The 24,586-nt window shown below is 40.8% G+C and overlaps 1 protein-coding gene across 1 annotated transcript in view; it reads left to right on the forward strand.

The window, feature by feature from the left end:
- The window catches only part of pappa2 (pappalysin 2), a 118,618-nt gene that overhangs the window by 32,783 nt on the left and 61,249 nt on the right, over positions 1 to 24,586 (forward strand). The window contains exons 7-13 of the mRNA XM_074687739.1: positions 1,304 to 1,457; positions 1,653 to 1,845; positions 4,462 to 4,595; positions 9,544 to 9,726; positions 12,120 to 12,423; positions 21,957 to 22,085; positions 24,446 to 24,531. Coding sequence (XP_074543840.1) covers positions 1,304 to 1,457; positions 1,653 to 1,845; positions 4,462 to 4,595; positions 9,544 to 9,726; positions 12,120 to 12,423; positions 21,957 to 22,085; positions 24,446 to 24,531 — 1,183 coding nt within the window. The remainder of the gene's footprint in view (positions 1 to 1,303; positions 1,458 to 1,652; positions 1,846 to 4,461; positions 4,596 to 9,543; positions 9,727 to 12,119; positions 12,424 to 21,956; positions 22,086 to 24,445; positions 24,532 to 24,586) is intronic.

Raw genomic sequence — 24,586 nt, forward strand, 5'->3', positions numbered from 1 at the left:
CCTCCAGCAGTGTTTTTGTGCAGCAGAAGCCCAGAGCGCATGCACCAAACACCCCCTCCCTGCTCCTCTGTCGGGTTCCTCTGCACTTAGACGGGACCATATTTAACTTGACCAAAAACACAAACGGACTCCCACCAAAAAAATCTGACATCGGTCTGCATTCACGCTTTATATAGAGAATTTTCAGTGCGTTACTTTCACACTAAAACACATGCTAAATAAGGCTCTAGTTCTCATCGTGTTGTAAAACGGCGCTACCTCTGCTGCAGAGCCACAGCTGGCTACGAGGCGCTCACTGGTTAGTGTATCAGTCGGCGCGCGCGGCGTGCCAGATATAAACAAACGCAGGTAGTCTGCCAGGACGAACACAAAATCACTGCTGTAGGGGTAATTTCTGCCCTAAACCTTGTGATAGGACCCAACTTGTTCCATCCCAGAGTATCACTTAAAATTAAGTGGGGATTGTAAAACTAAGAATAGTACACACAATAGTTATTGCTAAGTTATATTTTATATTTAGGCATGATGAGTTCATCCACTGACCAATATATTGTGACATAGTGGATCTGATATGGTCTTTGGTTTGTAGAGAATATCAATCATTGGGTAATAATGAGATACAAAGGTCATTTCAGCTGCATCAAGACCTGACAGGGTATATTGCAGATTTGCGACAGCAAGCATCAAGGGGTTAATGTGAAGACAGATAAACAAAACCTTTTAACTGCATAGAAGTTCAAGCTATGTGTGATGAAGGGGCTCTTTAGAGGAAATACAGAGATGAAAAAGAGAAGAAAGAAACATGACACAATGTGGATTTACAATTTAATTTTGTTGAACTGGCATAGTGAGTTGGAAAAGTCGATCGAAAAGAGAAAAGTTATGATAATAAAAAAAAGAGTTGGATAAAATCTAGTGAATGTGTAATATATAGATGTAGTGTTCACGGTATGAAGGGAAGAGGCGTTTTTTTTTTGGCTTCTTTGCAGTCAGCTACAGTATATCAATAAAGTCCGTCATGTTTTATAGGGGAAAAATTTGCAATAACTCAAAAAAATGTCGATTCAAATTATGTATTTTAAACAATGTATCTCACTACACCATCCTGCATTTTGCAATACATAATTGCTTTATCCATAAGATTCCTTGAACCCGTTATCATCATCCTCCCTGAGCCCTGGTCTAATCTGAACTCTTGAAATGAAGTTTGTACATATCGAGGCAAACAGTTTGAGAAAGTGGTCTCTCTACTTCTTCCTCTGCTATCTACTCATTTATGTGATCTGACCTCTTCATACTTCAGGAGACCACCCCGTCTATGGAGACAGGGGACCTGTGTGCTGACACTGCCCCCACACCCAAATCTAAAGCCTGCCATGATCCTGGAGCGGTCAATGATACCTGTGGAGTCACCACCTACCAGGACACACCTTACAGCAATTACATGAGCTACACAGGTACAGCAGGAAGCACCCTCTCATTTCCTGACTTGTAGCTGTAGATGTTTAGACAAAGAGGTATGTACACATGGAACAAGTTAACTGCAGTGACCTGTGGAGTAGGAAAGTAGCACAGTGATGGTGGAGGAGGGGGTAACATGTAACTTCTTGGTTTATCAAAAATATAATTTCTTTCTTTTGGTACCCCATCAGACGACAACTGCACCAACCATTTCACCCCCAACCAAGTGGCTCGTATGCACTGTTATCTTGACTTGGTCTACCAGAAGTGGCTGACGGAGCGGAGACCTGTGCCCATCCCTCAGGCCCCCATAGTCACAGACCAGAGTCTGGGTTCTGTTTCTATTTATTGGCTTCCACCCACAAGAGGACCACTTCACCAAAGGTACCACTGCTCCTTATTGATTTTCATACATTTAATACCTCTTTGACATGCTGTACTTGATATTCCCTGTAAAACACACGAGTCAGGGTATCTCAAAGTCTGAGACTGTGGTAAATTTAGTGGCTCATTATCGTCAACATTAAAAGCTCAGTACAGAGAGAACAACAGTATTTTTCCTTGTTTAGACATTATTCTGTTACTCCCATGCTCTCAACATGTCCGAGTTTTCTGCACAACATGAATTTTCATTTCTTGATAGGTTTAAATGTGTTAAATATAAAACGATCAATTCTACTATTGCGTGCTGTTACCTTCTGACAAAGTTATTAGCTTAAAGTCCTGCTGTGGTTGACATGGATCACAGTTATGTGTCTGTTTTGTAGTCGTGATCAATGAGTATTCTTAGGCTAAACAATCTGACATTGGTTGGAAGTCCAGATATTGTGTTTTATTTTTAGAACAGCCTGGATTATCTGTTTTTGAGGCTGATTTTCTGTCCAGGTTGATCTTCTCTGTTCAGATTGACATGTGTTGGGAGTGGACTCAGTTGAAAACAGACAGAGCACAGGGCTATGATAAATCAGAGATGTAGCCTAGTCGCTGCACTTCCTATGTGAATTGGTGTATTGACTTGAATGGGGGCAGATTGACAGTGGGCGGGCTATGGCTCAGTGGTAGAGTCGTCGCCTCTCAATGGGAAGGTCAGGGGTTCAATGCCCATTGCTCCTTTAGCAAGACACTGAACCCCAAATTCCTCCCACTGTTGGTGGATGGTATATTGATGGGAGGGTTAGTTGAAAAAGTGATGATTTCCAATAGAAACCTCTGCCAGACTAGCAGTGTAATGCACTATGTGTTGTCGGAAAGACCAGAAAAGCACCATAGAAGTTCTGGCCCATTACCAACAGGACTGGCACTCTGAAGTGGCGCTCGTTGTGTGAATTGGCTGTAATATTGATGTCTCTTTGGGTTTTAAAAAATCAAGGTGGCAAAGCTGGAGAGTAAGGGGTAGCACTTTGTCCATAGGGGTCACCAATTTTACAGTTTTTTAAGTTTTTCACCAGTGCTTTGAAGGGGACATATCATGCTGATCCCTGATTTAATACTTACATATAATATAATGAATTTGAAAACAAGACCTTTTACCCCCTGAATTTTCAAAAAATGAGATATTGTATTTTTTCTGATATCCTAGAACGAGATTTGATGCCTCTGAAAATAGGTCATTGCCATTTGGCCGCGAGATTTCGACCGTTGTGATGACACGAGGATCCTTTCTTTTCATTGGAGTAATCTGATAGAGCAGCTCCTCCTCTGTGATGTCAGTTAGTCACACAACCGCCACCGAGGGATACACCCACCAAGAGCCGAGTATAAACGTATAAACTCTACATGTTACAGTACGGGTTTGACTCACCACACTGAAGCGTCCTGAGATGATCTGTGTTGAGGTGGATTTTCTTCCTCCTGAGCTGCAGAACCGTCCGGGTCTGACTCGGGGTCCAATACAAAAGGACGTATCCTACACTCTGCCATTTTATTAGTGCTATCAATGCCTTACGGTGAAGTTTTGGCAAACAGCAAACTCGCTCGGTGTACTCCATTCAATGTGGTGATTTTGTAAATACTGCCATGCTGCAAAAACTGCCCCCTGGCTCTACCCCCTCCGCCCCTCTGATAGAACTGACCAATCAGAGCACAAAAGGCTGTGACGTTGCGAGGTTACTGGAGGTCATTCTCTGGAGCGTTTCAATGAGATCTTCAGAATGGCCCAAACTGAAGATATTGAGAAAGCTATTGTGGGGCAATGAAGGAACTAAATGACTTGTACTGAGGGCAGAAATGCTTTACAGGCATCCTAGTCTGGCATAGTGAAAAGGAGAAACAAGCATGATATGTCCCCTTTAAGTGCCAAGTGACTCGGATCTCAAAATTCAAAGAATTTTGAAAGTTAGAGGCTTTCCAAGGGAATCTTCAGAAATCACCAGGAATAAACAGGAATTTGGGGGGATAATATTACCTGCATTGACCTGATCATATTCACGTATAATATTAATTTATCATGACTGTAGTGATTGATTGATGATTAAACAGGCTTGGAATTCTTTGCACATGTGATTCATGGTACATGGTTGACTTTACATTCAGTCATGTTGTTTCAACAAAGATTGTTGTTGTCAGTCAAATCAGCCTCTTTCAGGTTGATAACAAGGGAAAAAAATGCAAAGAAAAAGAAACTTTCACATTTCTGTGCCAAAATTTCCAATGACTTTTTAGGAAAATTCATTAAAATTGATGGCAACAAAACCCTGAGAATGTCCATTATTCCCTGGGCTAAAAATCCCATGAAGATTTTCAGGAAATGTATCTGAATTTTTCCATCTCTTCGCAATAACTAACACACTCAATACTTTTATGTCCTGGCGCATGCATCGTGACTTCAAGAATAAAAAAATGAGAAAAAAAGAAAAAAAAGAACATTATTCCCCCTTTAAACTGCATTGACCTGTGTCTGCCCTCCTGTTCTTGTTTGCCCTCAGCAGCTTTTCTTTGTTGGACTAAGGTTATAAAAGGTTATATTCCATAAGTAATATGTCTGTGTCTCATTTCCTCCAGCTCCTCTGTCCATGGATCTGGAATCAACTGTGGAGATTGTGAGAGAGATGGTGTTTTCCATCAGTACGCACATGAAGCAACCTCACCGCGCATCTGTGATACATCAGGCTACTGGACCCCCGAGGAGGCAGTCGGTCAGTCAGAGAAAGAAAGAAAAATAGATTTGGTACACAGGTGTTACAGCTATCAAACACCTCAGTTTGGATATGAACAGAAGGAGATCAGGGAGCAGAATCTTAAGTCTTGCTTTAGAGTTTTACTGTTACTTTTTCGATGTTATTGATGACAACTTCCAAAACTGTGTTTTCCGCTGACGTTGACTCTTTTCCTGACACACAGTATTCCTTTCAGTTAGTAACACTTTTGGTAGTTAAAGCTGCAGATTCAGGTTTGAAGTTGTGTCCTTGAGTTCTACTTCTGTCTCCTGTTTCCAACCTCCTCTAACCAAGTACACACACACACGCACACACACACATCTCTTCCCTGTAAATCTCAGGTGCGTGCGAGGCTAATGGCTCCTGGAAAAGGAAAAAGTAGAAAATCATTAAATGATAATTGCCTCAGCTACAGACGGCTCTCTGTCTTGGTTTAGCCAAAGCGAGAGGTAGGATTAAAAGGTAAAACGTCTGCTCTGGGAAATGTTTGAGTGCTGTTCAAACGCTGAAACTCTGTCATAAACAAAACAGCCAAGAAGAATGTATCTTGTAATCCTGTGCAACTGTACTTTGAAACATTACACTTTGTGTAAGCACATGGATCTTGTTATTCCAATCATAATTTTTGGAGAAGGCCGGTTTCCTCTGACATGACTTGTAGGGTGAGGGGAAATAAACAAAAAGTGAAAAAAGCAACAAAAGGAAACCTGAGAAAAAGCTAAGAAAGGAATAAAGGAGAAAAAGACAAACAGTGAACCAAATACCAAAAGCACACAATAACACTTTCCTTCTCCTCCGTGGAAACTCGACCCAAATATGTGGAAATCCTCTGCTGGAATTTATGCTTTGAAAACAAGTGGCGAGGAGGGACAGGGGGATTACGGCTCCCTCTCTTTCGCTGCGGGATCATTATGATGATAAAGAGTCAATTACAGTCTTACTCTAAACAGTGGTATGCACACAGCTGAGGAGACAGCCAGTCTGCTGGCTCTCCTGGCTCCCTTTTCACTCCTGAAGACGGGAAGATGCGAGGGGTCACTTTGTCAGCCAGTGGAGATGGGCAATACGGCCTTCAGCGGTGACAGGAAGAGTGGAAATTGGACAACTTCAATGTGGATATGAAAGAGAAAACACTGAGAATTTTCTTTAACACTTCCTCATAATGACTTCAGCACCACAGTCCTCACATTTGAGTTTGTAGATAGTGAGATAACAAAGATCGTGCTCTCCTGTTTGGGAGGAATCATAGTGGTTTCTTTGCAGTGCCAAATGATGAATGTAACCACATACATCCTGTTTTTTTACGGTACGGACAGTTCCAAGGAAAAAAAAGAGAGTGACGTCCTTAGAAACTGAGGCTGAATGAGAATCTCACAAAACAGACAGCTGGATAAAAAACCTTCCAAAATAACAAAAAGAAAATTCAAAATCGATAATCTATGGAAAGCAAGCTGATATCAGCTGACAGCCTGACGATCAAGTCATTATTTCCAACCCCTACTCAACCAATCGTAGCTCTTTCCAATGATAAAAGCTTATCGTGTTAACACATCTTCACTCTCACTGATTCCAGCATCACCTATTCTGCTCTGACTCTGTTAATGCTGGTTAAGCTTTGCCTCCTCCTATCCAGTCTGTATGGATGCATTTATACGGTGGCTGGTAGGTGTCGAACTAATTGAAAAAACTCGACACGGATACAAATGGAACAACATGAATGCAAACAACAAAACGTAGTGGAAGTGCAGCCACAGCAGAAGTTAAATCAGGAGAGACTTCTACACCATAAAGAATTATGAACAGGTTTAATGAATAAATGCAAAGAAAAGTTTGGCAGTTAGACCCCATCAAGTGTTTAGCATGATAACCAATGAAGGGGGTACAATGATGTTGTGAATCATGGACATCCCCCCGCTGAAGTCTAGACACTGGTGGTTGTTAGAGTCTTGAGAGGGCTGGATCTCAAAGATTTGGTGAGAACTGAGTGATGAAGTCTAGAGGTGCTGCTGACAAGCAGAAGGGACGGCAATTAAACTTTGACAGCTGTGTGATGATTGGCTTACAATTGAAGCTGTGACAATGTGATTGGATAGAGAGAAAAGCTGACACACCCCCAGTCAGCTGATAGTGAGGAGTGGGAGAGAGTGAGGCTGTTTTCCAAACCGCTGACTCCATACTACGAACATAGCATGTAATAGGCCCTACTTTCTGCCCACTACTTTTTCATGTAGTATGTAGTATTACTGATCTGTTGGGTCTGTTTTGTAGTGAGCTACTTTGTTTTACAGTTCTAGAAAATGAAGCTACAGGTGATGGATTTTATTTTGCCTTTTTTATAAATGTACAACACAAACTTTGGGTAGATCTTGGCATTTTAGTTATTTTGTTAACCATATTTGATTTATATCTTTTACTAAAAAATAAACCTAGAAAGGATTTAATTTTTATAGCTGATGGAAACACCCCTTCTATATAATCAACTTATGGTTTAAAAAAATGAACAAGTGGTTTACATGGGCTTCAATACATTAATAGAAGTAAACCCTTCTTTTATAACTTGAAGTGACGAGATGTACCGTATTTCTTGCTCATCATAATTCAAGTTTTATCTCTCTGACCATTTAACGTTAGTGTTGTTGTATTGTAGTAATAATTCTGATTCATTCCACTAGATGGTGCTAATTTACTTAAACCTGACAGCCGCATAGATAAACAGCGTTAGCGCAGTTCCTTTTTGGGAAATAGTATGCCAGGTAGACAGGTCTGTTACATACTAAGACCTTTTCCTGGATCAGTAGGACATCCAGGTTTTTTTTTTTTTGGCATATTGCAGATGCAAGGTTTGCATACTGCTTACTACATACTGAATTTCAGCCAAAATAGTAGGCACTACTAGTGTAGTATGCAGTCTGGAAAACAGCCAGAGAGAAGGAACAGAAGAATGTGAGCACAAAGTCTTCCTTACTGTACTTTCACCAGGCTTTATTATAAAGAGTTCAACTTTAGCGGTTTTCTAATGATAGTAGCTTATTGATCATTAGTATTTTTTTTTTTTACTTCGGCTGTGATAAATTAAGCTATAATGCTTACCTTATGGTATGACTGATTCTTAAAGCTAAATATAAGATGACACATCACTGGTAAACATTATAAAGATATCACAAGCTATATTTATCATCGCTGAAGTTTAAAAGAAAACAATGTTTTACTCAATTTCACAACTTTCCCGTCTGTTGGGATAGCAAAAGAATTGCTTAAGTTTAACCCTTAACTTCCATTCCTTAGTTTCATTTGCATGTGCATCGTGGTTTTTGCAAATTGTCCGACACTTACTGGCAACTGTACATTTACTCTCGTTGGGGAGGAACTTTGTAATACACTACATGGAAAGCCAGAGGAGACCACTTGGTCAACCCAAGGAGCACTCTGGAAACCTGAACCCTACAACGCCAACTATAAATGTAGTTAGGGGTGCACGATATTATCAGCACAATATCGGTATGGGGTGATAAAAGCTTAAAAACACGTTTATCGGTATCGGCAGATATGAAGATTTCTGCCAATATGAACAGCCAATAAGGTGCTATTCAGTTAGGATTATTATTATTTTCCATCTGAAAAATAAGCTCCTTAAATAAAATGTAGCACTTTATTTATTTTCACTGCAGAGCTCTGTGTCTGTCACCAGGTTGTAACAGTAGCTCTAAAATAATCAAATGCAACTTGGTTATGTTTAAAAATGCATTGTACATTTAAAGTTCATGTGATCTAAAGAAATGATTTTTCTGTATTTCAATACTGAATGTCTTGAGTTAGAAAAAATAATGCATTTCTTATTTATGGTAAAATCAAATTTGTCTTGTTTTATGTGTGTTTCTTAAACAAGTAAGACCGTCACATGAAGAGTAATATATAAATTCCAGTACAGGACAGACTTAGCTTTCTTTACAGTGAAAAAGACAAACTTGTGATTATCGTTATCGGTATCAGCCTAAAGGAGTTTCGATATATCGACATATCAGATATCGGCAAAAATCCAATATCGTGCATCCCTAAATGTAGTTCTTTTTAGCATTAAATTGTTAAAACCTGTGGAAAGACCACTCTTGTGTCTAGTGCCTCATCCTGCCTCAGATCTGACTGCATGTCTCATTAGATGTCAACAAAAGTTCAGCACCTCTGAAAGAAACCTCACCTGCTCCACATAGGCAGCAGTTTAAGTTTATTTCCAGCATCGGGCTGGCTTCACATTTGATATTGTTATAAGTCAGTGCATTATGGGGTTGGTATGAGTAGAGTTTAAATACATCCAAAAAATATGTCAGATTTAGTTTATATGTCTGGTGCATCAGTCGTCATGAAAATAAGGAAGCTAAGAAACAGAAACAGCTTTCATGAATTATAGTTTACAGTTCTGCTTCATTTACACAACAATTTAAGCCAATCTGGATGTCATCCGCGCGGGTGTGAAATATGTAACACCTCGTTAACGTCTTGATTTTTCCTGCTGTCAGTGGGGGACACAGCTGATAACAACTCCACAGTAATGGTATTCCATTGTGCTAATCACTTACACTGTAACAATTAACAACTCATTTTGTCAGGGCTAATGGAGTTACTACTGTGTTTCTGAATTCTGGCCATGTTTTGTGTTAGGAAGGGATGACTCGTAACTTCCTCTGCTGGAAAATGCTGCTCTCTCCTGTTAATAGGAGTGTTTGCTGGAAGTTGTTAAAGTAATACTGGGAAATTTGTTAAATCCGTCACTAAAAAAAAAAATGGGCAAAGATCTTAAGAAAAAGGAGGGATGCAGAAAAAACAAAAATTCAGAACAGAATGCAGTGAGAGCTGTCACAGTACATGAATACTAACATGTAACATACATGTCTGTGTGTTCTCATACATGTCTGTTCTTATTGAACTCAAGGTCCGCCTGATGTGGAGCAGCCCTGTGAGCCCAGTCTGCAGGCCTGGAGTCCTGAGCTCAGCCTGTATGACACTAATGTGACGTCACCGTGTCCTGACACTGAGGGCTGCACCCTCACTCTGAGGTTCCTCCACCCTGTCGTTCCTCACGCTCTCACCCTCTGGGTCACCTACATCTCTTCAAGTAAGTCTCACTAATGACATGATGACTTTGGACCATCTCTTTCCTACAGTTCTGTATTTTAGGAAGCTCTGATTACTCCTGTAAGGGAGTGGGAAACACATGGGACCGGGGGAGGACCCAGGTGGAGATAAACTCAAAAGGGATTTGTTAAACAAAACTCAAAAGTCCAAAGTTAAATATCCAAAACTCTAAGAAGGCAGAAATCCACAAAACACACTAAAATCGCTGAATGCACGGCAAGGGATAGCAGAACACAACATGAAGACAAGATGACAGAATGAACAGACAAGGAACTGAAGAAACATGGGGGCTATTTGCTAACTACCTACTACATGTAAATGTAGTAGGAAGTAGGTTCTGCATACTGTCTAGTGTCTAATGCTTTTGCATGTGGTATATCTGACTGTCTTTTTGTAGTATGCTTCACTGGTTTTCAGTCACAGAAAGTGTAAGTACAGCTGATGTAATTTTTTGAACTTTATTATAAATATACAAAACAAGCTATGGGTATATCTTGACATTTAAGCCATTGACATGCAAAAACACGCCAGATAAAACATATAAGACAAATCATTCATTGGTGAAGATACAGGCACAATACAATATCAGTTAGGTTATATCAAGGGAACATAAACTATTAATAAAATTAAGCTAAGGAAAAAAATGGTTATTATTATTTCAGTTATGAGTTCTTTTAAGTATTTGTTTTTTTGTGTTTTTTGGTCCTTTCATTATTTTCAGTGGATAAAGGTTCATTTTACAATCATTTAGGAAAATGAAAATTCAAAAATACATACAATTAGTATATCATAGCAGAATTTATTTTATTTGATTTTTAACCATACACCAAAAGCTGTATTGTTTATTAAATCTGAAATGGACTAATATTTTATTTTTACAGCTGATATAAAACTCTTCCCATGTAATCCATGTATGGTTTGAAAAAAAGTTGATTAGTGGTTCATCTTGACTTAAAAGAATTTCGTAGACGTAAACACATCTGTCACTCTTTTGGCCAGTAGGTGATAGTAATTGACCTAAACCTGGGTACCACCCACCATTGACAGAAACAGCATTAGCGCCGTGCATTGTGGGTAACAGTGTGCAACACAGACCAAGGAATTTTCCCTGATCGGAGAGACATCAGGGAATTTTTGCAGATTTTACTCTTCTACCACAAATTACAATTTCAGTTTCCACCAAATCAGTAAGCACTGCTACCGTCTAGCATTAGTGTTGTTGTATTGTAGTTATAAAGCTGACTCATTCCATTGGATGGCAGTAATTCACTTAAACCTGATGCCGGCATAGACAAACAGTGTTAGCGCTGTGCATCGTGGGAAACAGTTGCGAGGTAGACTGGTCAGTTACATACTGAGAAATTTTCCTTAATCAGTAGGACATCTGGGGATTCTTTGGCATACTGTAGATTTTGCAAGTTTTCGCATACTGACTACTACAGACTTAACTTTGACAAAAACAGTGGGTATTACTAGGATAGTTGGCAGTTTGGAAAACAGCCAGAGACTAAGCAGACACTGGGTTCATCAACATGGATGTGAGACCAGACCCAGATGAAACTAATGAGGGGAAATCACTAGGGCAAGAGGTAAAACTATACTTGTGTCCACACAGACTGGTCACATCTGCCGGTGATTGCGGCTCAGAGCATGCCACATCCATTTTTGGCAGTGCTTTTTGGATGTGAAACCCCTGTCAGCCAATCATGATGAACCCTGTCAGTCAGATGTGATGTTTGAGAGCCAAAAACTCTGTTTTCTGGCTTATCCAAGAAACTACGAAACCAGAGTTTTCTGAAAACTTCACTTTGGGCTAAGGTTTTCAGAAAACATCATTTTTAGAGACATAAAACTTTCATGTGGACAACAGGCCTAAACAAATAAAAATGCAGTTTTCCAGATACCTGGCTACATGTAGCCATGGCCTAAACTATACACATAGATAGCACAAACTGCAAAGTAAAACAGGAAACACCAAGCTAGAATACAAGACAAGAATCACTAAGATAAAGACAGAGGGTATCCAAGACACATGGAAACTTAAGAAAAATCCAAAACAACTCTGATACACATAATAAAAACACGAACATGTGACAACTTTGGAGAGAGCAACAAAATTGTGATCAAAGTTGGCAGAAAGGAAAATCAAATTTGGAGCATCTGAGCGAAAAAGCATCCATCTGCCAAGAGAAAGCTAAGATTAGTTCATCAAAACTTCTGAGAGGAGCTTTGAGCTGGTTATAAAACAATGTTTAAATTTATAAATCTGGTTCCACCTTGCTACTTTGTACAATATATATGTAAAAAATAATTAAAAATTAAAAAATTGTACACCTGGAACATTCAGCCTGTCTCTGTTCTTCCCTTTCACAGAAAACCCAGCCATCGCCAACATAGAGTTGATAACAGACACCGGCAAAAGCATTAATTTAGGGCCCCAGCACGTCTTCTGCGACATGCCCCTTACGATGCGCCTTGACACCCACAACGCTGCTGTTGCTGCAATAAAGCTTTGCACTTTTGATGAGAAGATGGAGATCGATGCTGCCATGCTGTCGTCAGGTCCCGGCAGCCCGCTGTGCTCCAGCTGCAAACCTCTGCTGTACAGGATTCAGAGGATCCCATCCTTCACTGGCAAACTCCCTCCACCCCAGACACAGCAGACGTTTACTGACAGGTAGGTGCTGAGAGTTTACAGGTGCACATGGATGTTCCGGTTTAACAATCCGTATTCTGGATCTTACTATCCAGAATATTGCCAGGATGTGGATCGTACTTTGCCATCAGTCAGAAATTATGGTGACCTTGTCTTGTATTGTTTTGTAAAGCAATCCAACCATTCCAAGAGTTATATACACTTATGGTGAAAACAGCCCTATCTCACAATGATAAAGAATCCTTTGAAAAAATCTTTGATCCAGACAGTGATCTGGATCACCTCCAAAATTTAACCACTTCTTCCTTATCCCATTTTGAACATTTCCTGAAAATTTCATCAAGATCCAATCGTTACATTTTGAGTTATGTTGTCTACAGACAAACAAACAAACTCTCCCAAAAACATAACCTCCTTGGTGGAGGTAATAAATCAGTCTCGGTTCTGTAGGGTCACAATGTGACAGCGACTCCTGCTGGGGAATAGAACAGAAAAGATTGTAGAAAAAGTGACCCTTTGGTTTTTAAAAATTTAAGACCATGTAAAAGTTTCTTTCTCCTGAACGCCATCAGAAGAAATCTGGACAGGTTTCAAATCAAAGTCTATTTAAAAATGACACTACATGAAATGACCAACCATGTTACTTGGTTTTTGTCTTAAGTTAACATCTCTTTTATGATTATAGGGACAATTTCTGATACAGCATAATTATCATCCAGTCAGTCCTGGTCTAATACAGGCTGTGTGGTGGTACATTAGTTAACAGTGTCATATCACAGCTATAAAAAGTTCCTGGTTCCAACCAGACAGAGACTTTCATGTGTGATATTAGCTCGCCAAAATTCAATGTCTCCCCTCTGAGGTGACTGCCTTTTTGGCATGTCAGTTAGCCTATGGGACATCACGCAGCAGGTCCTGTCAGTAAGATAATCTGGGATTGCTAAAACACAGGCTGAGATTGACTGAGGCGTGAACAGATGTGGTGTTGAACTTTGACTTACGGTAGATATAATTTTCTGTTTGTTGTCTTGGCAATAACCATGATTTGCAGACATATCAGTGCTGTAAACATAGTTCACTGAGACTGAGAACATTTAAACCAGGATTTGTTGGTGTTTTACAAACTTAGCACAAAAGTAAGAAAATTTGCATCTCTTTGTGAGCTTGGCCCCTGCTGCAGAGGTCGACAGGTGTTTGCTTGAAGAATGGGCATGACACATTTCAGTGACCTGGATGGGGTCCATTCAAAAAGAATACTTATTTTTTCTTTTGTTTTTCTTTTTTTACTTGTCCTGTCCAGCGTCACGTCAACAGAATTATGGTCTTGCTGCCATATTGTGCAGAACACATTTACTTTTCCAAGGGGAGCCATTTGTGTATAAGGCTCCCCTTGAGTTCTAAAATGATACTCTTTATTAGTGTTTTGGAATGTTTATTTTTTTCCTATCTGAATAGAAACAGTGATAAAGGGAAGGAGTGTAGAGAAGAGACTAGACAGACAGAATGAGAGAAACAACAAAACAACAGTAGAGAGCAACCACAACAACTGAGCAAAGACTACAGACAGGAGAACCTAACAACCAGCTGCTGAGCCTGAAAAGAGACAGTATCCTGAACGACAACGACAATTGTAGAAAAATATGTATACATATACAAATATATACACAGATGCATATACCAACCTATAGGAGCACAGGTGAGAGTGCAGAATATTGGGGGTTAGTTTTGATTTGGGTGAGGGGATCATGCCAAGGTGTGATCATGCAGATGTGGCCCTGCTGCCCTAAGAGACCAGACACACTGAGAGGGCCCTCAATGCCGGGCATCTAGCAGCCACAACAGAGCACAGAGCCCAGACAGTCCACCACGGAGACAGCAACACGCCAACCCAGGGGGAGGCAAGGAGAGGGGGGCCCAGGAAGGCAAGAAGCAAGCCCCAACACTGCGGAGTGAGGGCCCACTCAGCCCACAGACCCCGCTAGACACTGGGCCCCCGACTGAGTGCAGGGGGTATGACCCGGGGCCCCCCCAAGGGCCATCTACCCCTGAAGAGGGAGTGCCCGGCCAGGCACCTGGGAGGATGGACCAAGCCCAGGCCACCACCCACCAGCCCCCAGCACACTAGGAGACCACTGAGATCCTCTCCCCGAGACCCAGTGTCCCCGAACGTAACCCCCTATCCCAACCCACCCCTATCCCTCTCCCATCTGTACCCCAGATAGGCTGTGACTTAGGCAACCCAAGAGGACGACACCTGAAGAAGACTGTATTCTCACCCTGCAACATGTTCCATGGAATTTGAACATGTGGAGGAGCATTATGCTCAGTGATAGTCTGGGTTAGACGACAAAGCTAGATGAACCTGATGATAACATTTGAGCTTCCCATCCTGAGTGTGACATCATAGGGCTGATGTCACATGGGTGCTATGGTTGATCTAGGTGCAAGTTTTGTAGAGAAAACATGGAAAGGAAAACCAATTCATCTAAAAAATAATCAGCAGCATGTCAAGAACATTTTTTTGTAGGATGGGCAAAACTCAGGGCTTCAAAAATCCTCCCCCAAAAACCAACAGATGACATCACAGCAGCTCGGACCGCTTCTTTATGCAGTCTTTGGTCAACAGACAACCATTTGCAGGTGGAATTAGAGTGACATCAACCCAAGATGTGTTTATAGAGGCATTCTTTTTTCACTACTCGTGCTGTGCAGGAGGTAAACACAAGGCGTAATGGGAATTGACAGGTGTGTTGTTTTTCTGTCCAAACCACCATAAAATACCCAGGACTCCACCTGAGGCCAGTCTGGCTTCCTCTCAGGTGTAGATGAATATTTATAACTTCAGTGCCTCGCCAACTACTCATGCTGGGCACACACACACACACACACAGATGTATACACACACACACTCACTGCCCTGTTGGACATCAGCAGCAGAGGAAAATACGACTGAGAGTAAAAGCTAAAAAAAAAAAAAAAAAGGTTATTTAGGGTCAACACTAAGTGCATGCTTCGCAGCATACCTCTGTGTCTGTGTGAGCCCTCAGATCTGCTAATCCACAGTTATCTGTCTCCATCCAAAGTGTTTGAGTCTGGTTCTGTTTGAGCTGCCCAAAACACAAATGTTTCCAACATGGGGATGCTAAGCTGCGGCTATCGATCCAAACCTCTATCAACAAGCATATATTCAATCAAAGCATGTTGAACTTTCTGGGGCTAAGTTGAATCCGTTTGTACAGTATCCTGTCTGGTACTTCAGGCCGTCCAAGTGATTACTGGAATCCAAATGTAAAGCCACAATCCATTTTTTTAATCTCACCACATCAAAGTCCTCTCTAAATCCCTTGCCCATCATTTCTTGATGCACATTTTGCTCTAAAAGCTGATTAACACCTGCCAGGATATGACAGTTGTCATCCACCACGGGCGGGTTTCAGAGATCTGGCACTTTGGATATCTTTGCAGCTATAGCTGTTGTTCAGAGTAGGGCAGATGTAAGGTGGACGCAGCTTCAAAAACAGTTTATTTTTCAGGGAACACGTCCTCTATGTTACACAAGCTGTGTCTAAGTACAAAAAGATGTAAGAACCTTTGGGAATTGAGTTATGCAGGACTGAGGAGGGCAGAGAGGGGCTGATGTGAGAGGAAAACGGTGTTTGAAAGCTGTGAGTTAGGAAAATAAGAAGGAAGGAGGGAAAGGTGGGGAAGGGAAGAGGGGAGATCGAGGAGACTTAGGGGATTAGAAAAGATTTAGAACAACTTAAAGAGGGGAGGAAGAGGGGAAAACGAAACACGATGTACAGGATATTTAAGGTGAGGAAAGGGAGTAACGAGGGTGAGATGCAGAGGTAGAGCAAATAAAGAAGAGAAACTTTCTTTCAAAAGATAAAAAATATTAAAAAAAAAAAAAACTTAAAAAAAGACAAAAACACAACACAAGCAGCTTCACATTGATGTACAGTGTTTATCCAGCATTTACCAAAATGTTAGGTTTTAACAAGAGCTCAGCCTCCTCTGGCTTATCTGTAGGCACTCCAGTTATCTCAAGGAAGTGTTTTTTAGTGTTTGTTTTCTACCACAGCTGATTTCTTTTTTCTTTTTATGCCTTTTTTCTTTCTTAAAAAAATAATCACAGAAAAACTAAATAAAACAAAAATCTAGAAGGAAAAACAGTGACTGACAGTAAAGACCGGTCTTTGGCTTTCAAAGCTGAGAGCTGAGCAGCAGTTTACAAAAACTTAGACACTGACTGATGGTAAATGTGGCTAAAATTGTGCAAAGGTTATGCTTTTTAAAGATAATGGGTGTTAATTTTTTTCACAGCCCTGTTGTTGGCTGTGAAGGTTGAGATTAGGAATAAGATAACTCTTTTTTGTCATCTAACAACAGGGGAAATTTACAGACTTATAGTAAATAGTGCAAACAATAAATGTTTTACAGTTATGAAATAGAACAATATAACAAGTGTAACTCAGAAAAAAACTAAACATTTGAATGACTTTTTGAAGTGACTGGGAGGAGTTTGAAAGTGATCTTGCAAAAGTCTCCCTTCTAGATATATGCCTGTGGTTAATGTGATTAATTAATGTAGTGATGGTGGACACTGTAGCCTAACTGTCAGACAGAAAAAAGGACAAAAGAGCAGAAGAAAGATAAACAGGAGAGTGATACAGCTGGAGCTAAAGGCTAACACAGGGATTAAACAGTTTGTGATAATTTTCATTCCAACCCACAGTCAGCAGTTATTCTGCAGTGGTCTGTTCAAACTTGAGAGTCTATCAATAAAATGAGGAGTGAGGAAACTCAACTGTTAAATACCTTACCTTGGCACTTTATATCCAGTAAAAAGTTGTCCTAAACAAATAAAATTGGTTTTGATCCAATCTCCATTAGATGTCAAAACAAACACACCCCTTGTTAAAAGTTAAAAATTGATGACAGTGTGGGTGAGCCTCTGGGCCAGGTGGCAGATCCTCCTCATAGCATCTTTAACCACAAGAAACATGTAGAGATTCAATATACATGTGTGAACAGATTAATAACATAACAAAGAAATATTTGAAATATGTGGTTTGATGTTGGCCAGCAATGTTTTTTTTGGTTTGCTTTTTTCATTTCATTTGGCAGTGTTTTTTCACCTGTTGGTGAGGAGTTTTTTTTTTTTTTAATCAGCTAGTACAGAGATAGTAAAAATTTGGTATCATGAGTTCATATTTACACTTTCAAGCCAAATTTACAGGGCCCTTAACATACAGTCATGCCATGGAGGGCCGAGAGGCTGCAGGTTTTTGTTCCAACCAAAAACTCCACCAGGTGATTTCACCGATTACCTCGCCTTCAAGCAGAGAGCAGGGACTAATCAGTGAAATCAGCTGGTGGAGTTTTGGTTGGAAAGAAAACCTGCAGCCTCTCGGCCCTCCATGGCATGGCTTTGATGCCTGTGACCTACGGTCTAATCCTAACCATTCATCTATAGTTATTCTAAAAGGACCTCGACCCAAACCTCCATCCTGACTGTGGAGGGGAGCATGGGAGCACAAGCTGGTTAAGATGCAACATCCATGGTGCATCCACAGTCCAAGTTCTCAGGCAGTCTGTCTTGGAAAGAAAACTCAGTGCTGCTCTCTGTAGTTTGTGGGGAATTGTTGCCGATTAGATGAATAAAGAAAGCTTGGAACGATACTTCAAACCCTGGCTGCGCTGCCTCACAGTCTGTCAGTCTCTGCACACAGCTACATAATGGTCAAACAGGGTAAGTGCTGCTGGAAGGGCACTTTGAAGCCAGTGATCATCAGACAAAACTGAGTGCTGCATTCGATGTGGACACACCCTAGCTCTGGATTTCTCTGGAACTGGCAGAGAGATCTGGACATCTGAGCAATTTATCACAAATCAGCCCTCACACAAACATCATGCAGCGTTGACCAGGTGACCAAACAAATATGCAGTGATTAAGCTTCTTTCACAATTACACTTACTCTTTTTTGCTATAACATTATGAAGTCCTTAAAGAGGAGCGCTACTTTCCCATACTCTACATGTGGATATAAAGTAACATTGCTGGATGTTCAGACTGAATTTGTGCAGGTTTTCAAACCTCTACATATTCATATGTTGGAGAAATCTATGAATCTGTCCTTTCAGTACTCCAAACGCCCTATTCTAAAAAAGCCACAAGATCTTTCTAAATCTTTTCAAGATCTTCATGGGGCCTGACATTATGAAGTCAACGCAAAAAGATCTCCTGACTGGTTTGAGACCTATTGAAGGGACCTCAGATACCAACCCATAGCTCTGCCCCTGACAGGCCTCCACAGCAAAACGTGTGAGTGGATCGGGGTGCAAACAAGTAAATTATAGAAAGTGCGTAGAGCAGGATTTTTTTTTCTTTGAAGGATTCATTACAGTTCACATCATGAGTCTGAAGCATGCCCAGACCTGGCCCAGAATCAGAATCAGAACATATTTTTTGGAGCAAGCTTGGAGTCGAGTGGGATGCAGTCTTGGTGTGATAATAATAATAATAATGATAATAATAATAACAACAACAATAACAACAATAATAACAATAACAATAATAATAATAATAATAATAAGAATACATTTTATTTATAATACCCTTTTCATCTAATGATCTCAAAGTGCTACAACTTCATAAAAACAGAGAATAAGAAATTAGAAAAGGTAAAAAGATAAAAGGGGTCAATAGGACAGTTTAAAAGAGAGGAGCAATTAAAATCAAATTAAAAACAGCTTAGAAAAGACAATCTTAAAAGCATCAGAGTTGGTTAGAAGCCTTCCTAAAAACAAATGTTTTTAGCCCCTGCTGTGTTGAGTGCTGAGTGGTAAAAGGTGGAGCAACATTTTGGGACTTTGAGCGGAGAGCAACGGAGGACACCTGACACTTTTGGGAGCCAAGATCGGAAGTCCTTGGCACTCCATTCAGCTCACATGCTCTGCTCCAGAGGGCTGGCCAATCAGAGGGAAGAGGGTTTGTGGAGCGGGGATTCTTAAAAAGACAGCAGCTAAAATTAATTGTTATTTTTCAGAGGCTGAAATACAGGTTTTCTAAAACACCAATGTAGGAAAACAGAGATTTTTTGAGCTGTAAATCATGTAAAGCTATGATAGAATACCAGAAGTATAAGAACAGAAAGCCTAAAAAAAGCCCCATACCCCCTCTTTAAAGAGGGACGATTTTATTTTGTCCTGTGACCCTGAGATGGCTCACTCACTTTAGGAATGACTGTTTGAAACAAGATGTTAACACATGACACTTCGGGCTCTAATTTCGTAGACCAGGCGCAAGCGCAGGCGCACCCTGCCCTGTGCTGGCCTTCGCCGCGCAGACAGGGTGTGACCAGCGCACTTTGCAAGTTTCCTGCAGTGCCAAGAGAGGCGCACTCAAGGCGCAGAGGAGCGCGTCCACGCCTCCCTCCGTGCAAATGGCAGAGAGGGAGGAGAAAAGCCGTGAGTGGGTTTAACACAGCCGAGCGCTGTTTTCACTAATCAAATGAGAGCCTCTCCTCACCTTTAAATGCCCTGTGGCCGAGGCGCAGCCTCTGATTGGTCTTAGTGATCCCTAGCACTGCGGAAACAGTGTGCTGGAAAGACCCGGTAGCGGAGACGGTCAGAGCCGCTGTCCCTGCAGCAGGAGAATGGACAGCAGGGGGAATCGGAGGACACGAAGCGCGTCACCGTGTGGGCCAGCTCCCGGGACAGATTTAATCTGTTCCTTTGTCATTAATAGGAGTACAAAATGAAGAGACAGTTACACAGCTGGCTTATCCATTCAGAATACTTTTGATCCACCTGCACTCCTGGTTTGTCATCACCAAATAGCAGAATCTTTGGTGAAACACTGTATACTCTCCTGGTGTCTCTGCCTCATCCTCCTTACAATAATGTACTCCATCTTTTTAGATCAGGTTAAAAATAAAGACTAAAACAGAGAAATATGGGAAATCACGGGTAAATCCTGAGTGACATACATTTATTTGGTCTCTTTTTTCTTCATCTTTTCTCTCCCTCTTTTCTTTGAATTAAATGAAATGAGAGAAGCCAGATATTTACTCAGTATCAGATGTTAAGGCTGTTTATTGTTTAATTGTAAGATGTGCATCAAACTTCCAGCTGCCGTCAGGTTAACTTTCCATTATGACAAACGACTTTAATCCAACATCAGATGTGACGGGACAGTTAATATAAATACAAATGTCTATGCTGGTTCAGACAGTTACATTAAATAGTGATTGCTGTGATTGTTTATTGCATTAAAATGTGCCTGACACTCTGGAAACCTGCCTCTGAGGCTTTGTTGACATGTGCGCACATGTGCGCCTGTCACGAAATTACAGCTGCGGAGGGTGCGCTCTGCTTTGCGCCGAACATAGACCAGGTTGGAGCTGGCGAGCTTTCAGCGCACTTTCTGCGCTGTTTTTGGCACGAAATTGTCACTGCGCCAACATGAATCTGCTGACACCTCCCCCTGGTGCACCGTCAACTCTCCCTGTCGCGCCGTCACACTCATCTCTGCGCAGACCGCCTACCAAATTGTCAAATTGGCAGCGTACGGTGGTGCGCCGCACGAAATTAACACAGCGGTGGTGCGCCAGGCTTGGGCCCCCTGCGCTGCGCCACGAAATTAGAGCCCTGAAAGTTAACAGTTTCTTTTTCAAGATGGTGTAGTCATTGGCATGTTCTCTTTGTGATGCACCATGTATGTAGGAAAGACCTCTCTACCCTTTGTTCCTTAACTGTTAAATGTTAACATTTCTGATCTTTAACTTTAGGGAAATTTCTGTCTGAGGAAGGTCTCAGAGCCAGAAGAAGAGAGTAATTTTAGAAGGTTGAGGATTTGTCCAGATATAGAAACAGTTTAGATGAACAGGTCAGGGGGAGTTTTTCAGTTCTTTGTTTCCTTCTGTCATCCATAATTAATAAAGGAAATTTGTACAGTGGAGAGAGACTTGACAGACCTGAGTGATTTTTGCTTCTCCAGTTTAACTTTCCCGCCTGGTGCATACTGAGGCAGTAGATCAGTGCAGAGAAAACAGAGAGAGGGCACTTTTTATAGACTCAACCCATCATAACAGATCAATAGTTCCAACACTGGATCCAAGGTATCTTTCCACACACTTCCTGCTGTGCGGCTTCGAGGTCACTTGATACAGGAAGGTTACAGATACAAGCAACTTGAAGTGCAAGTGCTGCTTTGTTGCTGCAGAATGCTGCAGATTTAATGCTTCCTCTCTGCACAGCTCAAAGTAAAGCAGTATTAAACGGGCCATTCTGCTGTACACTAGCACCAACAACCTCAAAATTCCTCTTTTTCTGTGCTTCAAGTGAGTCATCATCAGTATCGATCAACAACCCTATAAAGGTCAGACTGTACCGCAGAGCAGTAAAGCTTTGTTTACTGCTCCTTGGAAGAACATGACAAACTCTGGACTTCTATTGAACTGTTTCACTTTGCCAAAGAAGTACAGGTTTAAACAATCATGAAAGCATTTTCCCTCTGATCTCCTCTCTTCCTTTCCTTCTCTCCTCTCCAGCTCTGTGAGGCAGGGAGTCAAGTACCTGTACATGATCCAGGTGGAAGCTGACGGCCTGCTCAGTGATCCCTCTCCACCTCTGGTCTACACTCACGGGCAGCCGTACTGTGGAGACGGCCTCATACAGGGGTTTGTGTCACGCCTGGTGGGAATGATGGCTGTAATTCACTGACTATAACGATGATGATGATTTTGATAGTGGTGCACTGCAAAAAACGGAAATCTTATCAAGTGTTTTTGTCTTATGTTAACCTCTTAAGACCTGAGTTTTTGTATAATGTGCATTTTTAGATTCAAAAATCGAAAATTTATATAACAGGATATTTTGTTTGACAATATCAAATCGGGACTCTTTATCAAAAATGTTTTTGTTTTTTTTCCCCCAAAATTCAAATTCTTCATTTCAGTCTATGTTTATGAACTGGATTGGAAAAAAGTTACCACTTTTTTTCTGGCAGAGGGTGAAATGTTTCTCTCTAACTCAAATGATGTGCATTTAATGGGAACATATGGCTACTGATATATTGTCTGTAGACATTATTATCATCATTTAACTTTTTCACATGTTCTGGTGTTAAAAACGCAAACTAAAAATCGCAAAGACTGAAATATTGGAGAATCGCAATTTAATTCAAGCAGCATCAGCACCCCAAAAATGGGAATAGGATTGAATCGCTAGAATAGCATATCATCCCAGTCCCAGAGGTTATCAATCTACGTCATCATAAAGATGCTTACGCATCTTGAACGAAGAAGCAGCGCATAGCTCCATTCATTCAGACGAGTTGGCGTTTTTTAAACACTTAATTCAACATGTTATCAGCATAAAAAATCTCACACGCTTACAACTGAAATGCTCTCACACACACTACTAAAATGTTGTGCTCTCATACACACTACTGAAACACTCTTACACACACTAGTGCAACGCTCTCATATAGGGCTGCACGATTATCGCAATCGCAATCGCAATCGCAATCGCAATGTCAGCACACGCAATTATGTAATCCCAAAAGAGGATATTGCAATCGCAATCGCAATGTCAGCACATGCAATTCAGATTTTTCTCCATGATAACCAAGCAAGCCTGTAGACTCATCATGACACAACTTTTTTTATTAAATCGCAAGCACAATCGCAATCGCAATATTGTCCACCTAATCGCAAATCGCACCTTTTCCCCAAATCGTGCAGCTCTACTCTCATACACACTACTGAAACGCTAACACTCTCATACACACTACTGAAACACTCTCACACACACTACTAAAGCGCTCTCATACAAACTGAGATTTCAGTGTAACAGGAAGGTGCCCGTAAGAGAAGGATCATATCTGGACACCAGCGTATGCAGAGCAGATAAAGTTCTTGTATGGTCATCAAGCACTCTGTGGAGAGGTTCCTGGTCAAAATTATTGGCCTCATTTCTTTGAAGCGATTCAATTCAATGCAAAGCATTTGTGACATCCTCTTCTTTTCTCTTGATGTCATATAATAAATTTTGCTCTAAAAAACAAAAAACAAATAGGACTAGATGAAAATTCATCATAACCACTGTTACTTTATACTCTTCACTGCGTTTCCTCCAGTGATTATCCACCATTAACGTCCCAACAATGCTCCAAAAAAGGAAAATGGCCGAAACTTCCTCTATTGAAACAGCTTCCTGTAACAGAAGTTACATGAGCATCGAGCGACAGTTGTGTGTTTAAAATGCTCTCTGCGTAAACACCGGATTTCTCCGCTTGAAACGTCTGTCCATCTAATATCTGTCCACCTGCTGATCTCCTCTGTCCACTCACTGCTATTTCACAAACCTGGGAGCCGTCTACCATCTGCATAAGTGCTGATATTTAGTTTAAATTTGTGTTTTTTTGGTGGTTAACTCCTCCACATCCATTGACAAACCTACTCTGCAGTACTTCTGCACCAAAGTTGCGTGCACATTCAGCGTTGTTGGTAAAGAAATAATCCCTCTTTTGGTCAAAGTTAAAAAAATGAAGTATAATGGGTCAAAGAGGCAAAAATGTAATGTCCACTTATGTAGACGCTGGGTCTTAAGAGGTTAAGTAAAATTGTCTAATTACACATGACATGAGCCACATTTAACTTATCAGTCCATAAACATTTCTTGTTTTAAGTGGTTTATAGACAAAATTGAGGTCTGACTTGCTTGTAATACGTAAAAAAAAATCTACCAATGGAATAAGAGAAATTTACTCAAAAATTTGCTCAAGCTAGAGTAACATCTAATACCTGTAACTTTTCTCTTGTTCCACTGGCAGATTTTTTTAACTTGTTACAATAAATTCAGAGCTCATTTTTATCTTGAAACAACTTGGAACAAGACATTTTTATGGCCTGATAGGTTGAATGTGGCTCATGTTAGGTATAAAAAGACATTTTTTACTGAAAATAAGACAAAAGCATTTGATGATAGGGGCTGAAGACTTCAGTATTTTGCAGTGTGGTGTTTTCATTCTCTGTAGGTCAGAGGAGTGTGATGACAGAAATCTGTTGGATGATGACGGCTGCTCCAAGAAGTGCAAGAAGGAGACAGGCTTCAACTGTAACGGTGAGTAAACCCAGAGCAGGAGGTATCCTGCCTCTGGTTCACGTTGGGTTTCCCA

This window comes from Halichoeres trimaculatus, unplaced genomic scaffold (assembly GCF_033239565.1).
Source record: "Halichoeres trimaculatus isolate MK-OKI-2021-1 unplaced genomic scaffold, fHalTri1.1 fHalTri1_scaffold_15, whole genome shotgun sequence".
In the NCBI taxonomy this organism is placed as follows: domain Eukaryota; kingdom Metazoa; phylum Chordata; class Actinopteri; order Labriformes; family Labridae; genus Halichoeres; species Halichoeres trimaculatus.